At 41.8% G+C, this 20,311-nt stretch overlaps 2 protein-coding genes across 2 annotated transcripts; both read right to left on the reverse strand.

Moving 5' to 3' along the window:
• Window positions 1-3,515: 3,515 nt before the first annotated feature.
• On the reverse strand, window positions 3,516-13,126 carry LOC109907706 (nucleotide-binding oligomerization domain-containing protein 1-like). The gene is made up of 12 exons (XM_020505835.2): window positions 12,892-13,126; window positions 12,438-12,665; window positions 11,863-12,037; window positions 9,851-11,672; window positions 9,644-9,727; window positions 9,450-9,533; window positions 9,279-9,362; window positions 9,123-9,206; window positions 6,009-6,092; window positions 5,813-5,896; window positions 5,580-5,663; window positions 3,516-5,364 (listed from the first exon to the last, which is right to left on the reverse strand). The coding sequence occupies exons 2-12, from the start codon at window positions 12,642-12,644 to the stop codon at window positions 5,292-5,294; spliced, it is 2,865 nt and encodes a 954-aa protein (XP_020361424.2). The 5' UTR covers window positions 12,645-12,665; window positions 12,892-13,126; the 3' UTR covers window positions 3,516-5,291.
• Window positions 13,127-17,686: 4,560 nt separating this feature from the next.
• LOC109901755 (gamma-glutamylcyclotransferase) lies at window positions 17,687-19,512 on the reverse strand. Its single transcript, XM_020497721.2, has 4 exons — window positions 19,198-19,512; window positions 18,838-18,989; window positions 18,328-18,460; window positions 17,687-18,097 (listed from the first exon to the last, which is right to left on the reverse strand). The coding sequence occupies exons 1-4, from the start codon at window positions 19,411-19,413 to the stop codon at window positions 17,951-17,953; spliced, it is 648 nt and encodes a 215-aa protein (XP_020353310.1). The 5' UTR covers window positions 19,414-19,512; the 3' UTR covers window positions 17,687-17,950.
• Window positions 19,513-20,311: the final 799 nt, after the last annotated feature.

Consider the following 20,311-nt stretch of genomic DNA (forward strand, 5'->3'; position numbering starts at 1 on the left):
GGCTTTGAGTGTCTATGTATCCAGATTACTCAACACTCTACATGCCAGCTACTATAGCGACTGAAATGACTGCAACACTTAACAAAGAGTTGCAGTTAGTTTCAGAGTGGGTGTCAAGGAATAAGTTAGTCCTACCTATTTCTAAAACTAAATGCATTGTATTTGGGACAAATCATTCACTAAACCCTAAACCTCAACTAAATATTGTAATAAATAATGTGGAAATTGAGCAAGTTGAGGTGACTAAACTGCTTGGAGTAACTCTAGATTGTAAAGTGCCATGGTCAAAACATATTGATACAACAGTAGCTAAGATGGGGAGTAGTATGTCCATAATAAAGCTCTGCTCTACCTCCTTAACAAGGCAGGTCCTACAGGCCCTAGTTTTGTCGTACCTGGACTAATGTTCAGTCGTGTGGTCATCCAACGGCTGACCCTTGGATGTACACAGAGAGCTAATATTAATAATATGCATGTCAATCTCTCCTGTCTCAAAGTAGAGGAGAGATTGAATTCATCAATACGTGTATTTATGAGAGGTATTGACTTGTTGAATGCACCGAGCTGTCTGTTTGAACTACTGGCACACAGCTCAGACACCCATGCATACCCCACAAGACATGCCACAAGAGGTCCCCACAGTCCCCAAGTCCAGAACAGACTATGGGAGGCGCACAGTACTACATATTCCACATCAAGTAACTGATGCAGCAGTAAAATTAGATTTAAAAAACAGATAAAAATACACCTTATGGAACCGTGCAGACTGTGAAGCAACACAAACATAGGCACAGACACATGCATACATACACACACGATAACATATGCACTATACACACACGTACACATGGATTGTACTGTAGATATGTGGAAGTGGTGGAGTAGGGGCCTGAGGGCAAACAGTGTGTTGTGAAATCTGTGAATGTATTGTAATGTTTTTAAAATTGTATAAACTGCCTTAATTTAGCTTGACCTCGGGAAGAGGAGCTACTGCCTTGGCCATTGCTGTGGTGAGAGAGAGAAGCGTGCCTGTATCTCTCACATAACTAGAATGACATTCACTTTCTCTTGCTCTCTCTGCTCTGATAGACTCTGAATTTTAAAAAGATCCTAGCTGTGGATTGTGTGTATCCAATTCATAAGGATTGCCTACAGTTAGGAGTGTGGCAAATCTGTCAGTGAACATGCACTGATCATATACGGATTCCCGTACTGCTGCTCATTCCGTTCACCAGCTCCGGAGGTCTACGTCACCAGCCTTCTAGGCGTCACTGAACTGGATTCATTACCACCAACCCTGGACTGTCTTGTCGCATTACACAAACCTGGTTCCCATTCCCCCTGATTAGTATGTGTGTATATATGTGCCCTCTGTTCCCCATTGTCCATCGGTTATTTTGACCATGTCTGTTGGTCCTGTGAGCACCTGTGCTGATGTATCGGCTTCCATGCTACGTGTTAATGTTACCATGTCTGTTAGTCCTGTGAGTACCTGTGCTGTTGTATCGGCTTCCATGCTACGTGTTATTGTTACCATGTCTGTTGGTCCTGTGAGTACCTGTGCTGTTGTATCGGCTTCCATGCTACGTGTTAATGTTACCATGTCTGTTGGTCCTGTGAGTACATGTGCTGTTGTATCGGCTTCCATGCTACGTGTTAATGTTACCATGTCCGTTGGTCTTGTGAGTACCTGTGCTGTTGTATCGGCTTCCATGCTACATGTTATTGTGCACTTGTTTTACGGGTCTCGTCCCGTGTATTATTTAGAGGTTTACACCTCTCTCTTTTGTTTGGGTGGAGAAAATAAACACCCCTATTACATATTCCTGCACATGTTTCCTATCATTATACAGCGTGACACCTTTCGCAATATTTCAACAGCATTGTTTTACATAAGGGCCTCAGCAATCACGGGTGAGTGAGCTGTGCATCATTGAAAGTGGAAAGCTTTTTTACGACTATAATTTCCTCCTCATATTGTATAATATGGGTGTGTCTCCACACACCTAGGCCTAGGTTAATGATGGATTCAAGACAGGGTTGTTTTTATTGAGCTCAGATTCTCAGTTTGTCAGGGTCAAAGTAGACTGTCATTGCAATCATTTGTGAGGTATAAAAAAAAATCTGCTAAATTATTCAGTCATCTAAAATGATGTAGAATTGCATGAAATGCCATTATAAAAGGCCAACATTTTCCCAGAGCATAGGCTATAAACATTTCCCTCCATGTTTGCAACTTTTGCAAGGGCCTCTACTCTACTGCTCTATGCCAGTAGCAAAAGCTATGATAATGCATGCAATTCTTTTTTATGTAATTGAGTAGGCCTATATATTTGTTTAATCAAATTATTTATCTAACAATAAAAATCCAATGGAATGTCATTTTACAAAACAGTTCACTAAAGTAGCTGCTCATCTTTACTTTGCAGGTATTTTCACTTGGTAATGAGTACTAAGTAATTTTATAGAAATTGCTCATAGGTAACTATAAAGTTACACTTCACGTTAAATAGCTAAATCCTGTGTAAGAACTAGCGGCAACCTTGTACTTACCCAGATATTACAGATATGTACTCTGTGGTGTATTAATGTGTTTATTTTCTCACTTGGATGGTGCTTTCAGAAGCTGACGATTAGATTGTCAGAATGGGTAACATACTTTGTAGGTACACAATAATTCAAAGTAAGTACACCTCACGATACCCTTCATAACTAAATCCTGTGTAACAACTAGTAATTACATTGTACATATGTCGATATTACATGTACTCTGTGGTGTGCAAGTGTTCTTCTTTTCTCACTTGGATGGTGCTTTCGGAAGCCTTAAAATGAGGGCCCGGTTGTCAGTATGGATAATGTACTATATAAGTACACATTAATTACTAGTAAGTACCTCTCATGACACACTTAATTTTAAGTAGCTAGATATTGTGTAACCCCTAGTAGTTACATTTTACTCATGCAGATATTAAATGTACTCTGAGGTGTACTTGTGGGTTTAACCTCTCACTTGGCTGGCAAGCAGGTTCAACGTACACATTAACTATTTAATTTGTATTTAACCCTTATTTTTACCAGGCAAATTGACTGAGAACACATTCTCATTTACAGCAACAATCTGGGGAATAGTTATAGGGGAGAGGAGGGGGATGAATGAGCCAATTGTAAGCTGGGGATGATTAGGTGGCCATAATAGTGATAATAGTGAGGGCCAGATTGGGAATTTAGCCAGGACACCGGGGTTAACACCCTTACTCTTATGATAAGTGCCATGGGATCTTTAGGCACCATAGAGAGTCAGGACACTTGTTTAACGTCCCATCTGAAAGTCGACGCCCAAAACTTACAACAACAACAAAAATATTAGAATCTGGGATGGCACCCGTATGGCAGACCTTAGTCAGTGAGGTTGACATATGTCCAAGCTGTTATTGTAAACTCCACCAAGTTAACCCAGATGGTACACTTTTGGGGGTCAAGTGCAAGCAACAACATTGAGTGTAGATTTTGAAAAGTGCATATTCACAATAAGGTAATTCGAGTTTATTGAGCCTCCAATCTTTGTAATCTCGGACGCCTAGTGTCCTAAATCTTTCCACAGGATATTACAACCTTGTGACAGTTATTACTGAATCAGATGCAGCTAAGAATTTAGTGGAAACTTGCACCTATCAAGTGCACATGCACTTAGCCTACAGTGCATTCAGAAAGTATTCAGACCCCTTCCTTTTTTCCACATTTGTTACGTTACAAACTTATTCTAAAACATTTAAATATGTTTTACACCTCATCAAGCTAATGACAAAGTGATTTGCATACGTATTCAGACCCTTTGCTATGAGACTCTAAATTGAGCTCAAGTGCATCCTGTTTCCATTGATCATCCTTGAGATGTTTCTGTAACTTGATTAGAGTCCACCTGGGGTAAATTCAATTGAATGGACATTATTTGGAAAGGCACATACCTGTCTATATTAGGTCCCACAGTTGACAGTGCATATCAGAGCAAAACCAAGCCATGATGTTGAAGGAATTGTCCATAGAGCTCCGAGACAGGATTGTGTCGAGGCAAAGATCTGGGGAAGGGTACCAAAACATTTCTGCAGCATTGAAGGTCCCCAAGAACACAGTGGCCTCCATCATTCTTAAATTGAAGAAGTTTGAAACCACCAAGACTCTTCTTAGAGCTGGCTGCCTGGGCAAACTGAGCAATCGGGGGAGAAGGGCCTTGGTCAGGGAGGTGACCAAGAATCTGATTGTCCCTCTGACATCAGCTCCAGAGTTCCTCTGTGGAGATGGGAGAACCTTCCAGAAGGACAACCATCTCTGCAGCACTCCACCAATCAGGCCTTTATGTTAGAGTCGCCAGAAAAAAGGCACATGACAGCCCGCTTGGAGTTTGCCAAAAGGCACCTTAAGGACTCTCAGACCATGAGAAACAAGATTCTTTGGTCTGATGAAAGTAAAATTGAACTATTTGGCCTGAATGCCAAGCGTCATGTCTGGAGGAAACCTGGCACCATCCCTACAGTGAAGCATGGTGGTGGCAGTATCATAATGTGGGGATGTTTTTCAGCAGCAGGGACTCTGAGACTATTCAGGATCGAGGGAAAGACAAATGGAACAAAGTACAGAGAGATCCTTGATGAAAACCTGCTCCAGAGCGCTCAGGACCTCAGACTAGGGCAAATGTTCACCTTTCAACAGGACAACGACCCTAAGCAAACAGCCAAGACAACACAGGAGGGGTTTCGGGGCAAGTCTCTGACTGTTCCTGGGTGGCTGAGCCTGGACTTGAAACCGATCGAACATCTCTGGAGAGACCTGAAAATAGCTGTGCAGCGACACTCCCCATCCAACCAGACAGAGCTTGAAAGAATCTGCAGAGAAGAATGGGAGAATCTCTCCAAATACAGGTGTGCCAATCTTGTAACGTTCTACCCAAGAACACTTGAGGCTGTAATCGCTGCCAAAGGTGCTTCAACAAAGTACTGAGTACATTTTGTAAAAACCTGTTTTTGCTTTATCATTATAGGGTATTGTGTGTAGATTGAGGGGCGGGGGGGACTATTTAATCAGTTTTAGAGTAAGGCTGTAAAGTAACAAAATGTGGAAAAGTCAAGGGGTCTGAATACTTTCCGAATGCACTGTACATATACAGTATGTAAAAATATTTCCAATGTAGTATGTGCAAAACAAACAAAGACCCTCTAAGACCAATGTACATGCGCGCACACACACACACACACACACACACACACACACACACGCTCCAGCTCAGTTCTGTCTCCTCAGTGGAAGCGTAGCCTTCCCTCAGCCTCAAACTGCTTCTCTTCCTCTTCAGAAAGACAGTTTCCTTTCAAACTGTGGGTGAGTGATGACAGAACACATGATAATCAGGAACCAGCAATGCATTCAAAGACTCACAGCCAAAGTAGAAATGGTGAAAGATGTTTTGGAATAACAATTTATTAATATATAAAATACTATATTAATATATAAAATACTATTATTAACCTGGTTTAAAATAGAGGAATGTGCCTTTAAGCGAGCATGAGTGTGATATTGCGTACACTCACCAGATCTCTTTGAGTGATGTGTTGTGGGAGAGAGCCTCTGACAGCTGTCTGATTCCATCCACTGTCAGCTGATTATTGATTAACCTGCGCAGAATGGAACAGAGGGGTCACTAGGTTAACCGGCTAACTTTTATTCACATTCAGAAATACATTTGGTTCACTTTCTGGTTAATTCTAAAGCTAAACTTCGTTATTGGTTGTTGGGAGTGTGTTGAGAATGGGGCCTGCCTTACCAGAGGTGAGATAGACCCGTGTTGGATCTGATCAGCTCTGCCATGTCTGGTGCTACATCATCTGACAACTCGTTTTGCACCAACCTAGAACACCACAACACACATTTAAACTGTACTGTACTCCAAGACACAGATACACATTTTGAAGTATTGTGAACATGAGACAGGCATACATGAAGGTTAATTCAAGTCCTACCAGAAAATTCGGAGCCCTCTATTGTCTTTCAGTGCTTTGGCCAAGCTCCGCCCACCTTCTGAAGTGATGCCATTGGCTGAGAGACTGAGGGAGAGAAGAGCAGAGTGACATAGTGTAAAACAGATACTGTAGTTTCTCTGTATATCTAAAAGTAAGAGTTCAATAACCCATACTGTATAGCTGATTATACGTACAACAGGTGAGTCTAATCCTGAATGCTGATTGGTTAAAAGCCGCATTCTAGCCGGTGTCTATTCCACAAGTTACCACCGGCTAAATCTATCACGTTAAAATGCCTAATTACTCTGTTCCACTGACTGCGCAATCCACTGTCTCATCAGCCCAGCTAGACAATATATAAACTTGATCTCCACCATAAAAAGCATCTAGACATTATCTCACATTTCTGTTAACTAAATGTTAGTCATTCATGTCCCATAGTAATGAATGTGTCGGGATTCGAAATCTTGAAATCATGAATCAGCATAATTATTATGGATATATACAAAGAACTATCCCTAGAAAACAGGTAAAAACTAAACAAAGTGCAGCTAGTTTGCAGTCTTTCCAGCTTCAGTTTGATGTGATTGTGTTAGCTGTGTTGTTGGCTAGCTCCTCTGAACCACAGTGTCCTGAGTAGTGAGCACATTTTCTATGCCAGATGAAATCGTGCCTCATTAGCTCATGTGGAAGGACAGCTGACGGTACTAATGACTTATTATCTTTTCCCTACAAGAGGGAGGAGGGAACCAGCGAGGAGGGAAGATAAACTATCTCTGGAGGATGGCCACCAAGAGAGGGGAGCTATCCAAGAAGAACCATTAAGACGGTGCCAAACCTGTGGTTTTTGTTACAGTTTAAAGATAATCGTATTATGTTCCTGTTTCATCTAAAGGAGATGTTTTTCCTTGGGAGATTCTCATTGATTGTGTTGGAGTGTTTGTATTGACAGAAATCCCTCAATAGAGAACTGTGTTCAATCAAGAAAACCTTCTCCTGACTCGTTTATTCCACCTTTCCGCTTTAGAGTGAAACCAAATTACTTGGTCCGCTCACACCCATAATTATGGATGTATCCAAATAAATGTCACTAGAAAACAGCTTAAGCAAATGCTGCTACTTTGTTGTTCTGGCTACACTGTTTGTCTACACTGTTTGACTTGACTGTAAATTAGCCGTAGTTGGCTAGCTAGCAGCAAGGGTTACGAACGGAACATTGGAACATAAAATGGAACATTTAGGACGAACGACTGGGTCGTGTGTCTGGCACCTAAACCGATAGAACAAATGTCCAGCCAGCTTGGGTAGCAACCCCAGATTTGTGTCGGGACTATATCTTGTGGAAGGATGAAATAGTATGAATAAACATATGAATAAATTCATCAAAATAACATGTTTAATGAAAATGTCAACCATTATTTGAATATGTTGGTAACCAGTTGTATAAAAGTTATAATGCCCTTGAAGCTGATGTTTGGAGGATATATTCTCCAAACATCTGTCTCCTGACCCCTCCTGTCCCCTCCTGTCTCAGCCTCCAGTATTTATGCTGCAGTCGTTTATGTGTCGGGGGGGGCTAGGGTCAGTTTGTTATATCTGGAGTACTTCTCCTGCCCTATCCGGTGTCCTGTGTGAATTTAAGTATGCTCTCTCTAATTCTCTCTTTCTCTCTTTCTTTCTCTCTCTCAGAGGACCTGAGCCCTAGAACCATGCCTCAGGACTACCGGGCATGAAGAATCCTTGCTGTCCCCAGTCCACCTGGCTGTGCTGCTGCTCCAGTTTCAACTGTTCTGCCTGTGATTATTATTATTTGACCATGCTGGTCATTTATGAACATTTCAACATCTTGGCCATGTTCTGTTATCTCCACCCGGCACAGCCAGAAGAGGACTGTCTACCCCACATAGCCTGGTTCCTCTCTAGGTTTCTTCCTAGGTTTTGGCCTCTCTAGGGAGTTTTTCCTAGCCACCGTGCTTCTACACCTGCATTGCTTGCTGTTTGGGGTTTTAAGCTGGGTTTTTGTACGGCACTTTGAGATATCAGCTGATGTACGAAGGGCTATATAAATAAATTTGATTTGATATTCGCATGGTTTGCCGGCCCTCGAGTTCGTCTCCCGCCTAACACCCGTGCCAATATATCCTCCAAACACCGGCTTCTCAAGCGTCATCACTTAAGTGTCCGTTAGTAAAATGATGCACCAATGGGTTATACAACATCATTACTAACATCAACTGTCATGAACCACAGCTGTGGGATAACTGAGAATGGCATGGCACAATTAGTGCCACTAGCTAGGTTTCCATTCAATTGGCACAACATTTTCATGTGAATATCCTAAAAAGAAAATATTTTCCCAAAAGTGGTAGGTTTCCACCAAATGGACTTGTTGTGGATAAAAATCAATGCAAGTTGACATAGCGCACACAAAATGTTATTTTTTGCTAAGTTTTCATGTACCAAATAAAATTCTAATATACCGATCACAAAAGCTGTTGCGTTAAATAGCAAATTTGCCCACTCTAGTCTTGGCAAGTGCACTCTAGCATCAGTTCTCAGATACAGTGAAGGTAGACTAGTCTACATGATGAGATTATTAGGGATATTTCTATTTGTCAAACGGCAGTCAAGCATCGATCATCATGTTACCAGAATAAGACATTCAATATCTATTGGAAAGGAGCATCTAGCTCATCACTGTTCACTTTCAGCACCCTGTGAAGTTCATGATACTTAAAGTATTTCATCTGTAGCCTAGTACACTGCATGGTCTCCCAAGTTGTAGTGGGAGGGCCACATACCATATCAAAACACCACTCCAAGTTACTTCGATATGTTGGTTATTATATCAATATTTGTGGCGTTTAAACAGCTATTTCTTGCATTATTAATTTTACCGACACTAAAAGATCCCACAATGTCCAACAAACCAATGATGTCTCTGCATTTATAAAGTTGTACCAAAACGTCCTGTTTCCATCACAGCTGTCATGATTGTTTTTATACGGTATGACTTTACCCGCATAAAAACTGTGGATGGGAATGTGGTTACTGTGCCAAACACTTACTCAGTTAAATAAAAACAATAATGAGATATCTTGCCATCTATCTCACCAGAGGTTGGTAAGACTTGGGTGATTCCTCAGGGCCTCTGCGAATGCTCTTGCTCCTTCATCACCAATGCTGTTCTCCCACATTCTGAAAAACAGGAACAATCCATCCCCTGCACTCTGTTAAATAAATAAATAAATATTGTAATAGTGCACTTACCCCACGTCAAAGATAGATGTGCTCTTCTGAATGGCACTGGCCAGATACCTGCCACCCACACTGGTGAACTTGTTGCTGCCAACCCTTTGAACAAATCAAAGTGCCAAAAATAAACATTTTAATTCATACACAAGTAATTATATAATTGATTGGACATACTAATTTACATACTTGACGACTCTTAACTTAGGACATTCCTCAATGATATGAGCAATTAGTTTGGCTCCGATGTCCGTAATGAGATTATTGTAAAGTCTGCAAAATCAAGACAACAGAAATACAGTCACATCATATGAATTTGTTATACAGCATAATACAGTACTAAAGTTCGACAGGCAAGTTGACCCTGATAGACACTGACTCACCCCAACACCTCCACCACTCTGTGTTTGATAAGCTCCTCAGCCAGTACTTCAATGCTGCTGTCTGAGATCTGATTGACACATAACCTGAAATGGAGAAACGAATTTAGCTGAAAAGCTATACTTTATTTGTGAGTGCTGGTAGCCTTTTTTTAAACAGTGGCATAAAGTACATAGTGTTTCCATCTGCATATATTCCTAATTCCTCACCTCACCACGGTCATCTTACTGAATGAAGGCCTGAGCTGCTTGACCCCATAGTCACTGATGTTGTTGTTGTCCATGTCCACCCCTAGCCTCTTACGCCGGTGCTGCAGCACAAAGTTGAGGGCACTGCAGTCGCCAGAGGACACATTACAGTAGCCCAGCTTGATGTAGTCAGCTGTGATTCCCTTCGCAGTCAGCTGGGCCACCTCTTTACTTCCTGTCTCGAAGATGCAGCGCAGCATCCACAGGAAGTTGGGCAGGACATGCACCTTGCTGCCCTCCTGCTCTGTGCTGTGGAGTGGCAGACCGCGGAGGTGGGACCTCACGCTGGTGAACAGGTAGGACTTGAGGACCGCCCGCTTCCTCTTCAGCAGCGCTGGAGGAACCATGTGCTCCAGCAGGCCGGCATTGGCCTTAGACAGCAGTCCACACAGGAAGAGGTTGGCGTACTGGAGATGCTCATTGGTCTTGAACGGGTCCTTTCCCCTGGGTTTGGAGGAGCCACCGATGCAGGGGAAGACACATGATAAACAAGATGTGTTGTCCCTCCTGCTGCACTCAGTGAAGAACTTGAGGATGTTGCCTACGCTGGCCTGTTCATCTAGAACCAGGGAGAATGCAGCCAAGAAGGACTGTAGGGTGAGATGAAGGAACTCAAAGGTAGAAGGGTTTCCACAGGCATCGTAGTGGCTGACCGGTCGGAGGAAACCCACCTGAAGGTCGTCCTCAGTCAGGCCACAGGAGGTCACCTCCTCCTGGTCGAACACAAAGCCTCCTCTCTCCGTGCCCAGCAGAGCCAGCTTCGAGAAGGCTGTCAGTGGCCTCAACCCTGCCCTGAAGGTATCAGCGGGGCACCTGGTGTTTCTCGTCAGGAGGCCCGGTGGGGGAGCGGCCCCCCGGCTGAAGAAGACTTCAGAAAGCAGAAGGAATATGTTAGTGAGGGTCACGCAAGCCTCTGGCAACTCAAAGTCATCATAGACTGAGTGCAGGTGTTTAAAGCTCTTGAAGACGATCCAGCAGAAGAGGGGGATGGAGCAGAGGCCACAGAGGTCGGGGCTGGCATCCAGCTGGACTGAGACCAGGTCCCTGTGCTCCTGCTCTTTGAAGTGTAGGTTGGTGTAGGTTTGAAGGTGGGCCGGAGAGAACCCACGCAGTGCCACCCTCTTCCGGATCACCCTGCTCTGGACCTCGGTGCCTGTCCGAGCCGTGAGGACCTTCCGGGAACCACTGAGCAGCTTCCCACAGAGCAGGTTAATGAGCACCAGAAGAGGGTGAATCTTCTCCTCTGGAGAAACCACCTCAGGCACGTTCCCCAGGTTCAGATCAGCCTGGATCTCATCATAGCCGTCAAATGTAAAGAGAACCTTTTCGGGGAAGCGGAGTATGTAGCTAAACACCTCATTGTCCACATCTTGGTCGGGGTAGCAGTTGTATTTGAAAAGCAGGTCCCTGAGTGAGATCTCGTCTGTCTCCTTGAAAGTGCTGAACATCCTACAGCGGAACTTGAAGAAGAACATGGCGTCTGTCTGTTCCAGCTCCCTATTGGACCACAGCCTCTGGAGCTTCTGGAGGAGGATGGACTTGCCCACCCCAGCGTCCCCCGTGATGAGCACCGTCTCTGCCTGTGGGTTAAAGACACCCTGCTCTCCTAGGAGCTGCTCCAGACCCTCCAGGTGGCCCAGGCTCTCATTGCGGTCATTCAGGAGCTCCATCAGGGTGTCTGTATAGAGCTCCTCCAGCAGGGTTTCTTCTTGCTGGGCGTAGGATGCAATGAAGAATGTGTCTCGGCCCAGCTCGTGCCTCAGCTTCTCACAGTACCTACTAACTGAGAGGAGGGGGGTAGGGAGAATACACTGCAGTCTGATTCTCAACCACTGATATTCAGCCAAAATATACAGTAGTTTCCCGTGATTCTCTAATAGCTTACATTTTCAATGCACTGTATTTTTTTATTGTTAAGTAAAATTCCAATAACATATGAAGTGCAGCACCATACAGTTTACTGACATACTTACTAGGGTCCGTGTTCTTCACTGGTATGTCCCGTATGAAGTCTGGTGGCTGGTAGTTGATCTCTTTAAGCCATGGTTGGAGGTCTATGTATGCATCATAAACTTTGTAGAGAATATATAGGAAGTATTCACATGCCTGCTCCCCTTTGCTTTGGACCAATTCCAGGATTTTACGCACCTGCGCCATGTCAATCATAAGTAAATAATATTTACTTTACAGTGATTCAATATTTAATAATAATTTGACAGCTAACAGTTCCCCCTTTTTACACACCTGCACAATGGCAATCATATTTACTTACCAGTGATTCATATTTAATTAATATTACTTCCCACATTTTGACTAATGTGGCCAAACAGGATTTTTCACAGATAAGATACTGGCAACATACCAAATGCCATTGTATTGCAAAATCAAGTCTTGTCTTTATACTTTCTCATCTTAAAATCAATTAGTTTGGGCCTAGTAAGCTATTTGTGAATGCAAGAGCGTGTCTTTGTGATGGGTACTTTGTCATTTAATGTGTGTTGTCCAAATGGACATGTATCCTCTCTGAAACACTCCTATGGTAAATTACCTGGTCTGTCTTGGTGGCTGAGCGCTGGATGATTTCTGTATCCTCAATACACAGAAAGCCACTTTGTAGGAGGTTATCCAGAATGCACTGCGTGCTCTTCACCTGGGAGACCAGTAGATCACGGTGCAAGGTGAACAGTTGGACAGTGGACACATGGCCCGTTTGTCCAGCACGGACTTCTTCGGCATTGGAGCCCATAATATGCATGCAGCTGGACTTCAGCTTTTACTGGAAGAGAGTAGGGGGAATTCAATAGCGGAATGGTTTCATTTCAAGAGGATAAAGCAGAGATTTCACAATTGTCTCCTGTGTGCATATTTATCTCCTGTAGCAAATAACAGAGAATCATCAATTAGGAGAGAAATATGGATCCAACAAAACGGATAAAAGACATGTTAATGTGTAATGTACAGAATCACATACAGTATAATATGGGCTGGAACATTTAGCCTACCTTCAAAAACGTGTTGATTACATTGTTCTTATGGGCACTCTCCCAAACCGCTGTGGAAAAACTTGGGAACCACAGCTCTCCATTAAAACAAACTCCTTTTGCTTATGAAACTGTTGAAAATAGCGTACAACAGGATATTAATTAAACTTTTCTCTAAGACCAGGATATTAACCAAACGTTTCTCTCGGACTGTTAGAAGAGTGATCTAGTCTTGTCTCAAACTATTTTCTGAAGAGAGGAAAAACACTGAACACTGAACACTGTACTGGGTCTTTCCATGAGGAAGTGAAACCCAAAACAGCCTGGGATGCTTGTAATTTCACCTCGGATTGTGTAACTGCGCTTTTGGTATGCTGTGTTATCTGCCTCTTGCCACAACAGGAGCAAAGCATAATAGCAAACACATTATACAGGACCCGGCTCTAGCCTTTTGGGGGCCCTAAGCAAGATTTGGTTGGGGGAACCCGAGCTGGCGGTAAACATTTTTAGGGGCCGCTCTTCACTGTGGAGAGAAATGTACATTTTAAGGTTACTACAAGCTCCACTCCACTGATCTACGTGCTTGCGTGCACGTGGGCAGAGTGGAATTTTTGGAGTAGTCAACTCCTTTTGGTAAAATTATATCCTCACCGGTTCCACTCCCATTCACAAGGGGGCAATAGAAAAGTATTTTATTTTTGTCTTTTCATTTTGTGAAAACATGAAGTTGCCTTCCCTTGCTAGTAGTAGCTAGCTGGCAGCCTGGCTAGCTGGCTTTAGCCTGGCTAAAAACATAGAAAACTAGACAGTCTTTTTAGCTTCCCATATCTCCATGTGAAATAATCCGATTTATAATAACAAAATATACCAGAGAAATGTTCTTATATTTGCAAGTGTAACCTAAAACATTATCCCAGTTTGAAATTGTGCTTGTGTATTCATTCACATATCAGCTAAAAATAGAACCACGTGTTTTGGTTAGGGAGAAAAAAGCACATACTGTATCTCGCAGCTGTTTTTACCAGTAGCCTGGAATCAGTAGTTATTACTTCTAAACAAAATATATTTGGGGGGGAATTCAAATAAGGCTGCAATGTTTGGTTTATTGTTTGAACAATCACTGAGAATATATTTGCTTATTAATGCAAAATAGGCTACTTTGATGAATAGCCTATTAATGGTCTATAGAGAGAGAATAAAGTAGACGGTGCACGTCAAACGTCTGATTTATGACCCTATGTCCGGGTGACGCGAACATACCCATATATGGGCATCCTGTCAGGACCTCCTGGAGGGAAGGTGTCACGTGGTTATGGCCATATAAGTACATCCTGTTGTCACGTGTTACAGTGTGTGTGTTATTTTATATCTATATTGCATCTATTCCTTTGAAGTTGTCATGATGATTGATGTGTAGGGACCTGGTTGAACTGGGGGGGATGTGTTTGAACATTTCAAAGAGGATGGCCCTACACCCACCATATTTCATTGCCCTTAGGGTTGTTGTCTATGAAACAGGAATGTCCGGGGGGGATTGTGTTTGTGGCAGACGCATTATAAACAGGCCCTGAGTGGTACAAACATGCCTGGCTTTGCATTGGAAGAGCTTGTGTACGGGCACATTGATTTTAAAGCCATACGGATCTCTTCAATGGTGTATAGCCCCGACTCCAAAGTGACAATTTTAGCATGTGAACAATTTGATAGTACAAATGCGACGAAGTCTGTCAGTTCATATGTATTTTCCAAAGCCTGCAAGGATGTCAACTTTTTTATGCCAGTGTTTAGCTTTAAATGGATTGATTACCCTAAATTCATAACCTGGATGAATAAACTGGACAGTCTTTTCCAAAATCGTGTACAATTACGGCGCTGGCCGCTTCTATCCTTAAGACATACCCAGCGTCTACATGCCAGACGTTTGATCTATCCCTGGAGTGAAAACATACGGAGCCTTGACGGAGCGTGTGTGGGATATCCTGCGACGAAGAGAGCCTGTCTTGACGATGGTGAATTGGAAACTGATGGCTGTATAAACATATAGCCGGAATAACCTGCCCCTTTATCTGTAATAAAGGAATAGTGAAAATGTTTAAGTAATTATAGCCTGTAACTGTTGTACAACCAATGTTTATAAATAAAACATACATGCATGTTTCAATATTGCGCAGTAAAATTGTTTTGCATTAATTATAAGATGTTTTAAAGAGGTCTGTACTAAACATTATGAATTAAATAAATGGTTTTAAATAGGTACAGTGGGGCAAAAAAAGTATTTAGTCAACCACCAATTGTGCAAGTTCTCCCACTTAAAAAGATGAGAGAGGCCTGTCATTTTCATCATAGGTACACTTCAACTATGACAGACAAAATGAGAAACAAAATCCAGAAAATCACATTGTAGGATTTTTTATGAATTTATTTGCAAATTATGGTGGAAAATAAGTATTTGGTCACCTACAAACAAGCAAGATTTCTGGCTCTCACAGACCTATATCTTCTTCTTTAAGAGGCTCCTCTGTCCTCCACTCGTTACCTGTATTAATGGCACCTGTTTGAACTTGTTATCAGTATAAAAGACAACTGTCCACAACCTCAAACAGATGCACATACACACATACCCACACACATGCACACAAACAGACGCACACACATGTCCTGCTACGCACACACTGTCTGTCTCACTACCCAGCCGACAGAAATAGTGACCTTGTCCTTGACGTACTCCCCGTTCTCTCCCAAATCTCTAGTCAGGTAGGCACCAAGCTCAGACAGTTCGTCTTGTCTTGTCAGGTCTTACCAGCATTCTTTCCCACCTTCCTGTTGCTCTAGTTCTGTTTCCTAGTTTTTCCCAGTTCTGACCAGTCTGCCTGCCCTGACCCCAAGCCTGCCTGCTGTCCTGTGCCTGCCTGACTCTGACCTGATTACGAATCTCTGCCTGGCCTGACCCCGAACCTGCCTGCCATCCTGTACCTGCCTGACCTTGACCTGATCACGAACCTCTGCCTGCCCTCGACCTGCCCTTTGGCTGCCCTGTGTTTCTAATAAATAATCTGAGAACTATACTATCCGCCTCCAGTGTCTGCATCTGGGTCATATCCTGAGTCGTGATACACCCATCTACACACAATACCCCATAATGACATAATGAAGACATGTTTTGAGAAATGTTTGCAAATTTTTGAGAATTAAATACAGAGATATCTAATTTACATAAGTATTCACACCCCCTAGTCAATTTTTGTATAAGAACCTTTGCCAGCGAAGCTGCTCTTTTTCTGGGTAATCTCTAATAACTTTCCACACCTGAATTGTCCGACATTTAGCCATTTACTCTTTGCAAAATACTTCAAGCTAGATTTTCAAGTAGATTTAAGTCAAAACTGTAACTCGGCCACTCAGGAACATTCACTGTCTTCTTGGTAAGTAACTCCAGTGTAGATTTTGCCTTGTGTTTTAGGTTATTGTCCTGCTGATAGGTGAATTCATCTCAGTGTCTGGTGGAAAGCTGACTGAACCCAGTTTTCCTCTAGAATTTTGCCTGTGCTTAGCTCCATTACTTTTTGTGTCCCGAAAGAATCCCCAGTCCTTAACGATTATAAGCATACCCATAACATGATGCAGCCACCACTATCCTTGAAAATATGGAAAGTGGTACACAGTAATGTGTTGTATTGTATTTGCCCCAAACCAAACACCTTGTATTCAGGAAAAAAGTGAAATGCTTTGCCACATTTTTTGCAGTATTACTTTAGTGCCTTGTTGCAAAACATGATGCATCTTTTGGAATATTGTTTTATTCTGTACAGGCTAACTTCTTTTTACTATAATTTAGGTTAGTATTGTGGAGTAACTGCAATGTTGTTGATCCATCCTCAGTTTTCTCCTATCATAGCCATTAAACTCTGTAACTGTTTTAAAATCACCATTGGCCTAATGGTGAAATCACTGAGCGGTTTCCTTCCTCTCCGGCAACTGAGTTAGGAAGGATGCCTGTTTCTTTGTAGAGACTCGGTGTATTGATACACCATCAAAAGTGTAATTAATTATTTAACCATGCTCAAATGGATACTCAATGTCTAGGTGCCCTTCTTTGCCAGGCATTCAGAAAACCTACCTGGTCTTTGTGGTTGAATCTGTTTGAAAATCTCTGCTCGACTGAGGGACCTTACAATTATCTGCATGTGGGGTACAGAGTCAGTCAGTCCATGCAATTTATGTGACTTGTTGAGCAGATTTTTACTCCTGAACTTATTTAGGCTTGCCATAACAAAGGGGTTCTGAATACAGTGCATTTGGAAAGTATTCAGAACCCTTGACTTTTTCCACATTTTGTTACATTACAGCCTTATTCAAAAATGGATTAAATAAATAAAAAATCCTAATCAATCTACACACACAATACCCCATAATGACAAAGCAAAAACAGATTTTTTATATATTTTCAAATGTATAAAAAAATTAAAACTTAAGTACTGAGTGAAGGGTCTGAAAACTTATGCAAATGTGATATTTCATTTTTTACATTTGGCAAAAATTCTAAACCTTTTTTGCTTTGTCATTATGGGGTATTTTGTGTAGATTGCTGGGGGGGGGAACTAAATATATTTTAGAGTAAAGCTGTAAAGTAACTAAATTACGAAAATGTCAAGGGGTCTGAATACTTTCTGAATGCACTGTGTGTCTGGAACCGGCCCTGACATTGTACCCAATCAATCAAGTGTGTGTGTGTGTGTAAGAGAGAGAGAGAGTGTGTCTGTGTCACACTTCCCAAGCAAAATAGAGAAACTTTAGTAAAAGAAAATGCTATGCCAGACATTGTCATTCATTTTTCAATTCATTTGGTATCACATCTAAAATGACTGGCTCACATTTTACACAGAACATTTGGGAATATATACCTGTGTGCCACTTAGTTTTTTAAATTTACTCTAACACATTTTTACTTAAGCTGATTGTTGCACAAAAGTACAACATGGACATTTGAACTTAGACAACTGAGTCTTATGTCAATTTCCCTCTAAGGTTGTTACATTAAGTGATTTCTCTTTCATCTTCTTTCCTCCTTTCCTGGTACCATCTACAAGCTTTTTCCTTTATCAGCAGGTTTCAACGCGGTGATGTCATCTAAAATGGACGGACCGCTGTAGCCATTGGTTTCCACTGCCTCCAGCTTCTTAATGTAATCCAGAGGTAAGCCGTTTTGTTTTGCTCCAAGACAAACAACCTGCAGGACAAAGTTAGTTGCTTTTGTTAATAACACGACCCATGGGTATTTGCATAAATCATTCTACTTCTGTATTGGGTTTCGACATTTTGCCATTAAATATAACACAAATGCATTGTTCGTGCATTTGGATATGGCCAATGGAGGCATCCTTCAAACTGGCTATCAAAACAATCATTATTTGTGTATGATTAGGCTGCTTTATAGCAAAAGACAGACATATAGCGTACCTGTTTGTATGGAGGCGAGGTCTGGTGAACTGTGAAGTTGTTCATCTGGTAGGTGCGACAGAGGACCTCTCCCTCGTCTGTGTTAATGGTAACGTCTAGTGGACTGTAGAATCCTATTCCCACTCCTTCCTGCCTGGAGAACACACAGTTAAGAGCAGATAGAAGTTGTTCATCCTTTGGAGATACTGTTGATTGAAGTTACAAATTCATGCCATTCTCTACAGTCTGTAAAACAATCCAGAATGTTATATATAAATGCCATAGACATCAGTTGTACCACTTTTTCCACTGGCACCAGAATTGTATTAGGACCTGCTTGAGGGAAGAGAACTAGGAGAACCAGGGGCTTATTTCCGTTGACTAAGCCTTTCGGGCAAATATGTACATTTGGAATATCCCACTACAGGTCCTAGGACATCATCTCAGCAACAATTCCTATTCAGGGCTGTTCAACTTCACAAACCGCACCCCATAGGGACAGGCCTATAACACTGTAAATGAGCCACCCACTTGTCTAAACTGATGAGGTTGTCCTTGTCCATCTTCCAGACCACTCCCCAGACCACATCTCCCTTGGACTCTTCTATAGTAGCAACACCACCATGCCAAGAGTTGGTGTTGTTGAACTCTTTCTTCCAGTATCCAAATTGAATCACATGATCCTGTCAAGTAGAATATTCAAAAGCATACACAGTAACTTCATAATCACATGTACGTAGCCTAATCACAATTATTTGTTAAAGCATTGCTAACAGCATAATTATTAGCTTGCACACGTATCATGGCAAATGTAAACTCCGATGCCAACCTACAATGCTTGGTGCCAACTTCTCAGCATCTTCACAACAAAACATACGCACTGAAGCCTACCTTCAAACTGCCAGTTGTAACAAAAACCGCGGATGGATTCTTCAGCTGCAGTCTTTCCTTCAGCAGATTACTTCCATAAGCGAAATACATAAAGTAGTCAGACACGGATGAGTTTGAAACACTTGTTCCATTATTTTCAGCGGTGGCAGGAACCGCTTTTGACGCAATTTGTTGATGAAACAGTGCAAGTAAAATCGTGTAAGTAAGGTATGACATGGTCTATCCGCTTTGTGATGGTGAGTATGTTAACCAGTTGGTAATGTTGTTATTTTATTACTTGCTGTCTTTAGAGAAAGGGCTCGACTACTGTACCTCAGCGTGACGGCGCGCTGATTGGCTGAGCGCTAAACGAGGAGGGGCATGCATGAACAGACAAAACAGACAGAACACCCTGTCCCCTTCAGTTGATAAGATGATAATTCTTTTTCATTACATTTCTAACATGATTCAGTTATCACAACAAAACATAGTATCCATTCTGGGTGAAATGAGAGAGTTAAATTTTTTTTTTTTTTAATGCAATTTAAACTAGTGTGTTAATAGTGCCACTTGAAGCCCAGTGGTATAAAGTACGTAAAAATACTTTAAAGTACTACTTAAGTCGTTTTTGGGGGTATCTGTACTTTACTTTGCTAATTATATTTTTGACAACTTTTAGTTTTACTCCACTACATCCCTAAAGAAAATAATGTACTTTCTACTATTCCCTGACACCCAAAAGTATTTGTTACATTTGGAATATTTAGCAGGACAGGAAAATGGTCCAATCTACACACTTATCAAGAGAACTACCCTGGTCATCTCTACTGTCTCTGATCTGGCAGACTCACTAAACACAAATGCTTTGTTTCTAAATTATGTTGGAGTGTTGGAGTGTGCTCAACTGAGTATTACAATTGTTGGGAAAATTACTTGTGTCATTCACAGAGTAGATGTCCTAACCGACTTCCTAAAACGATAGTTTGTTAACAAGACATTTTTGGAGTGGTTGAAAAACAAGTTTTAATGACTCCACCTAAATGTATGTAAACTTCCCACTTCAACTGTACCTTTACTTTTGAAGTGTAGACTTTTAGACTTTTACTCAAGTAGTATTTTACTAGGTGACTTTCAC

Source organism: Oncorhynchus kisutch, linkage group LG2, assembly GCF_002021735.2.
Source record: "Oncorhynchus kisutch isolate 150728-3 linkage group LG2, Okis_V2, whole genome shotgun sequence".
Classification (NCBI taxonomy): domain Eukaryota; kingdom Metazoa; phylum Chordata; class Actinopteri; order Salmoniformes; family Salmonidae; genus Oncorhynchus; species Oncorhynchus kisutch.

Coding starts and splice junctions, on each gene's coding strand:
- LOC109907706 (XM_020505835.2), bottom strand. CDS start 12,644: ATGCATATTATGGGCTCCAATGCCGAAGAAGTCCGTGCTGGACAAACG. Junction 5,897..6,008: donor AGAGGGCTCCGAATTTTCTG/GTAGGACTTGAA, acceptor GTGGTGTTCTAG/GTTGGTGCAAAACGAGTTGT. Junction 5,365..5,579: donor ACATCACTCAAAGAGATCTG/GTGAGTGTACGC, acceptor ACTCACCCACAG/TTTGAAAGGAAACTGTCTTT.
- LOC109901755 (XM_020497721.2), bottom strand. CDS start 19,413: ATGTCATACCTTACTTACACGATTTTACTTGCACTGTTTCATCAACAA. Junction 18,461..18,837: donor AACCTCATCAGTTTAGACAA/GTGGGTGGCTCA, acceptor TGTGTTCTCCAG/GCAGGAAGGAGTGGGAATAG. Junction 18,098..18,327: donor CCTCGCCTCCATACAAACAG/GTACGCTATATG, acceptor TTTGTCCTGCAG/GTTGTTTGTCTTGGAGCAAA.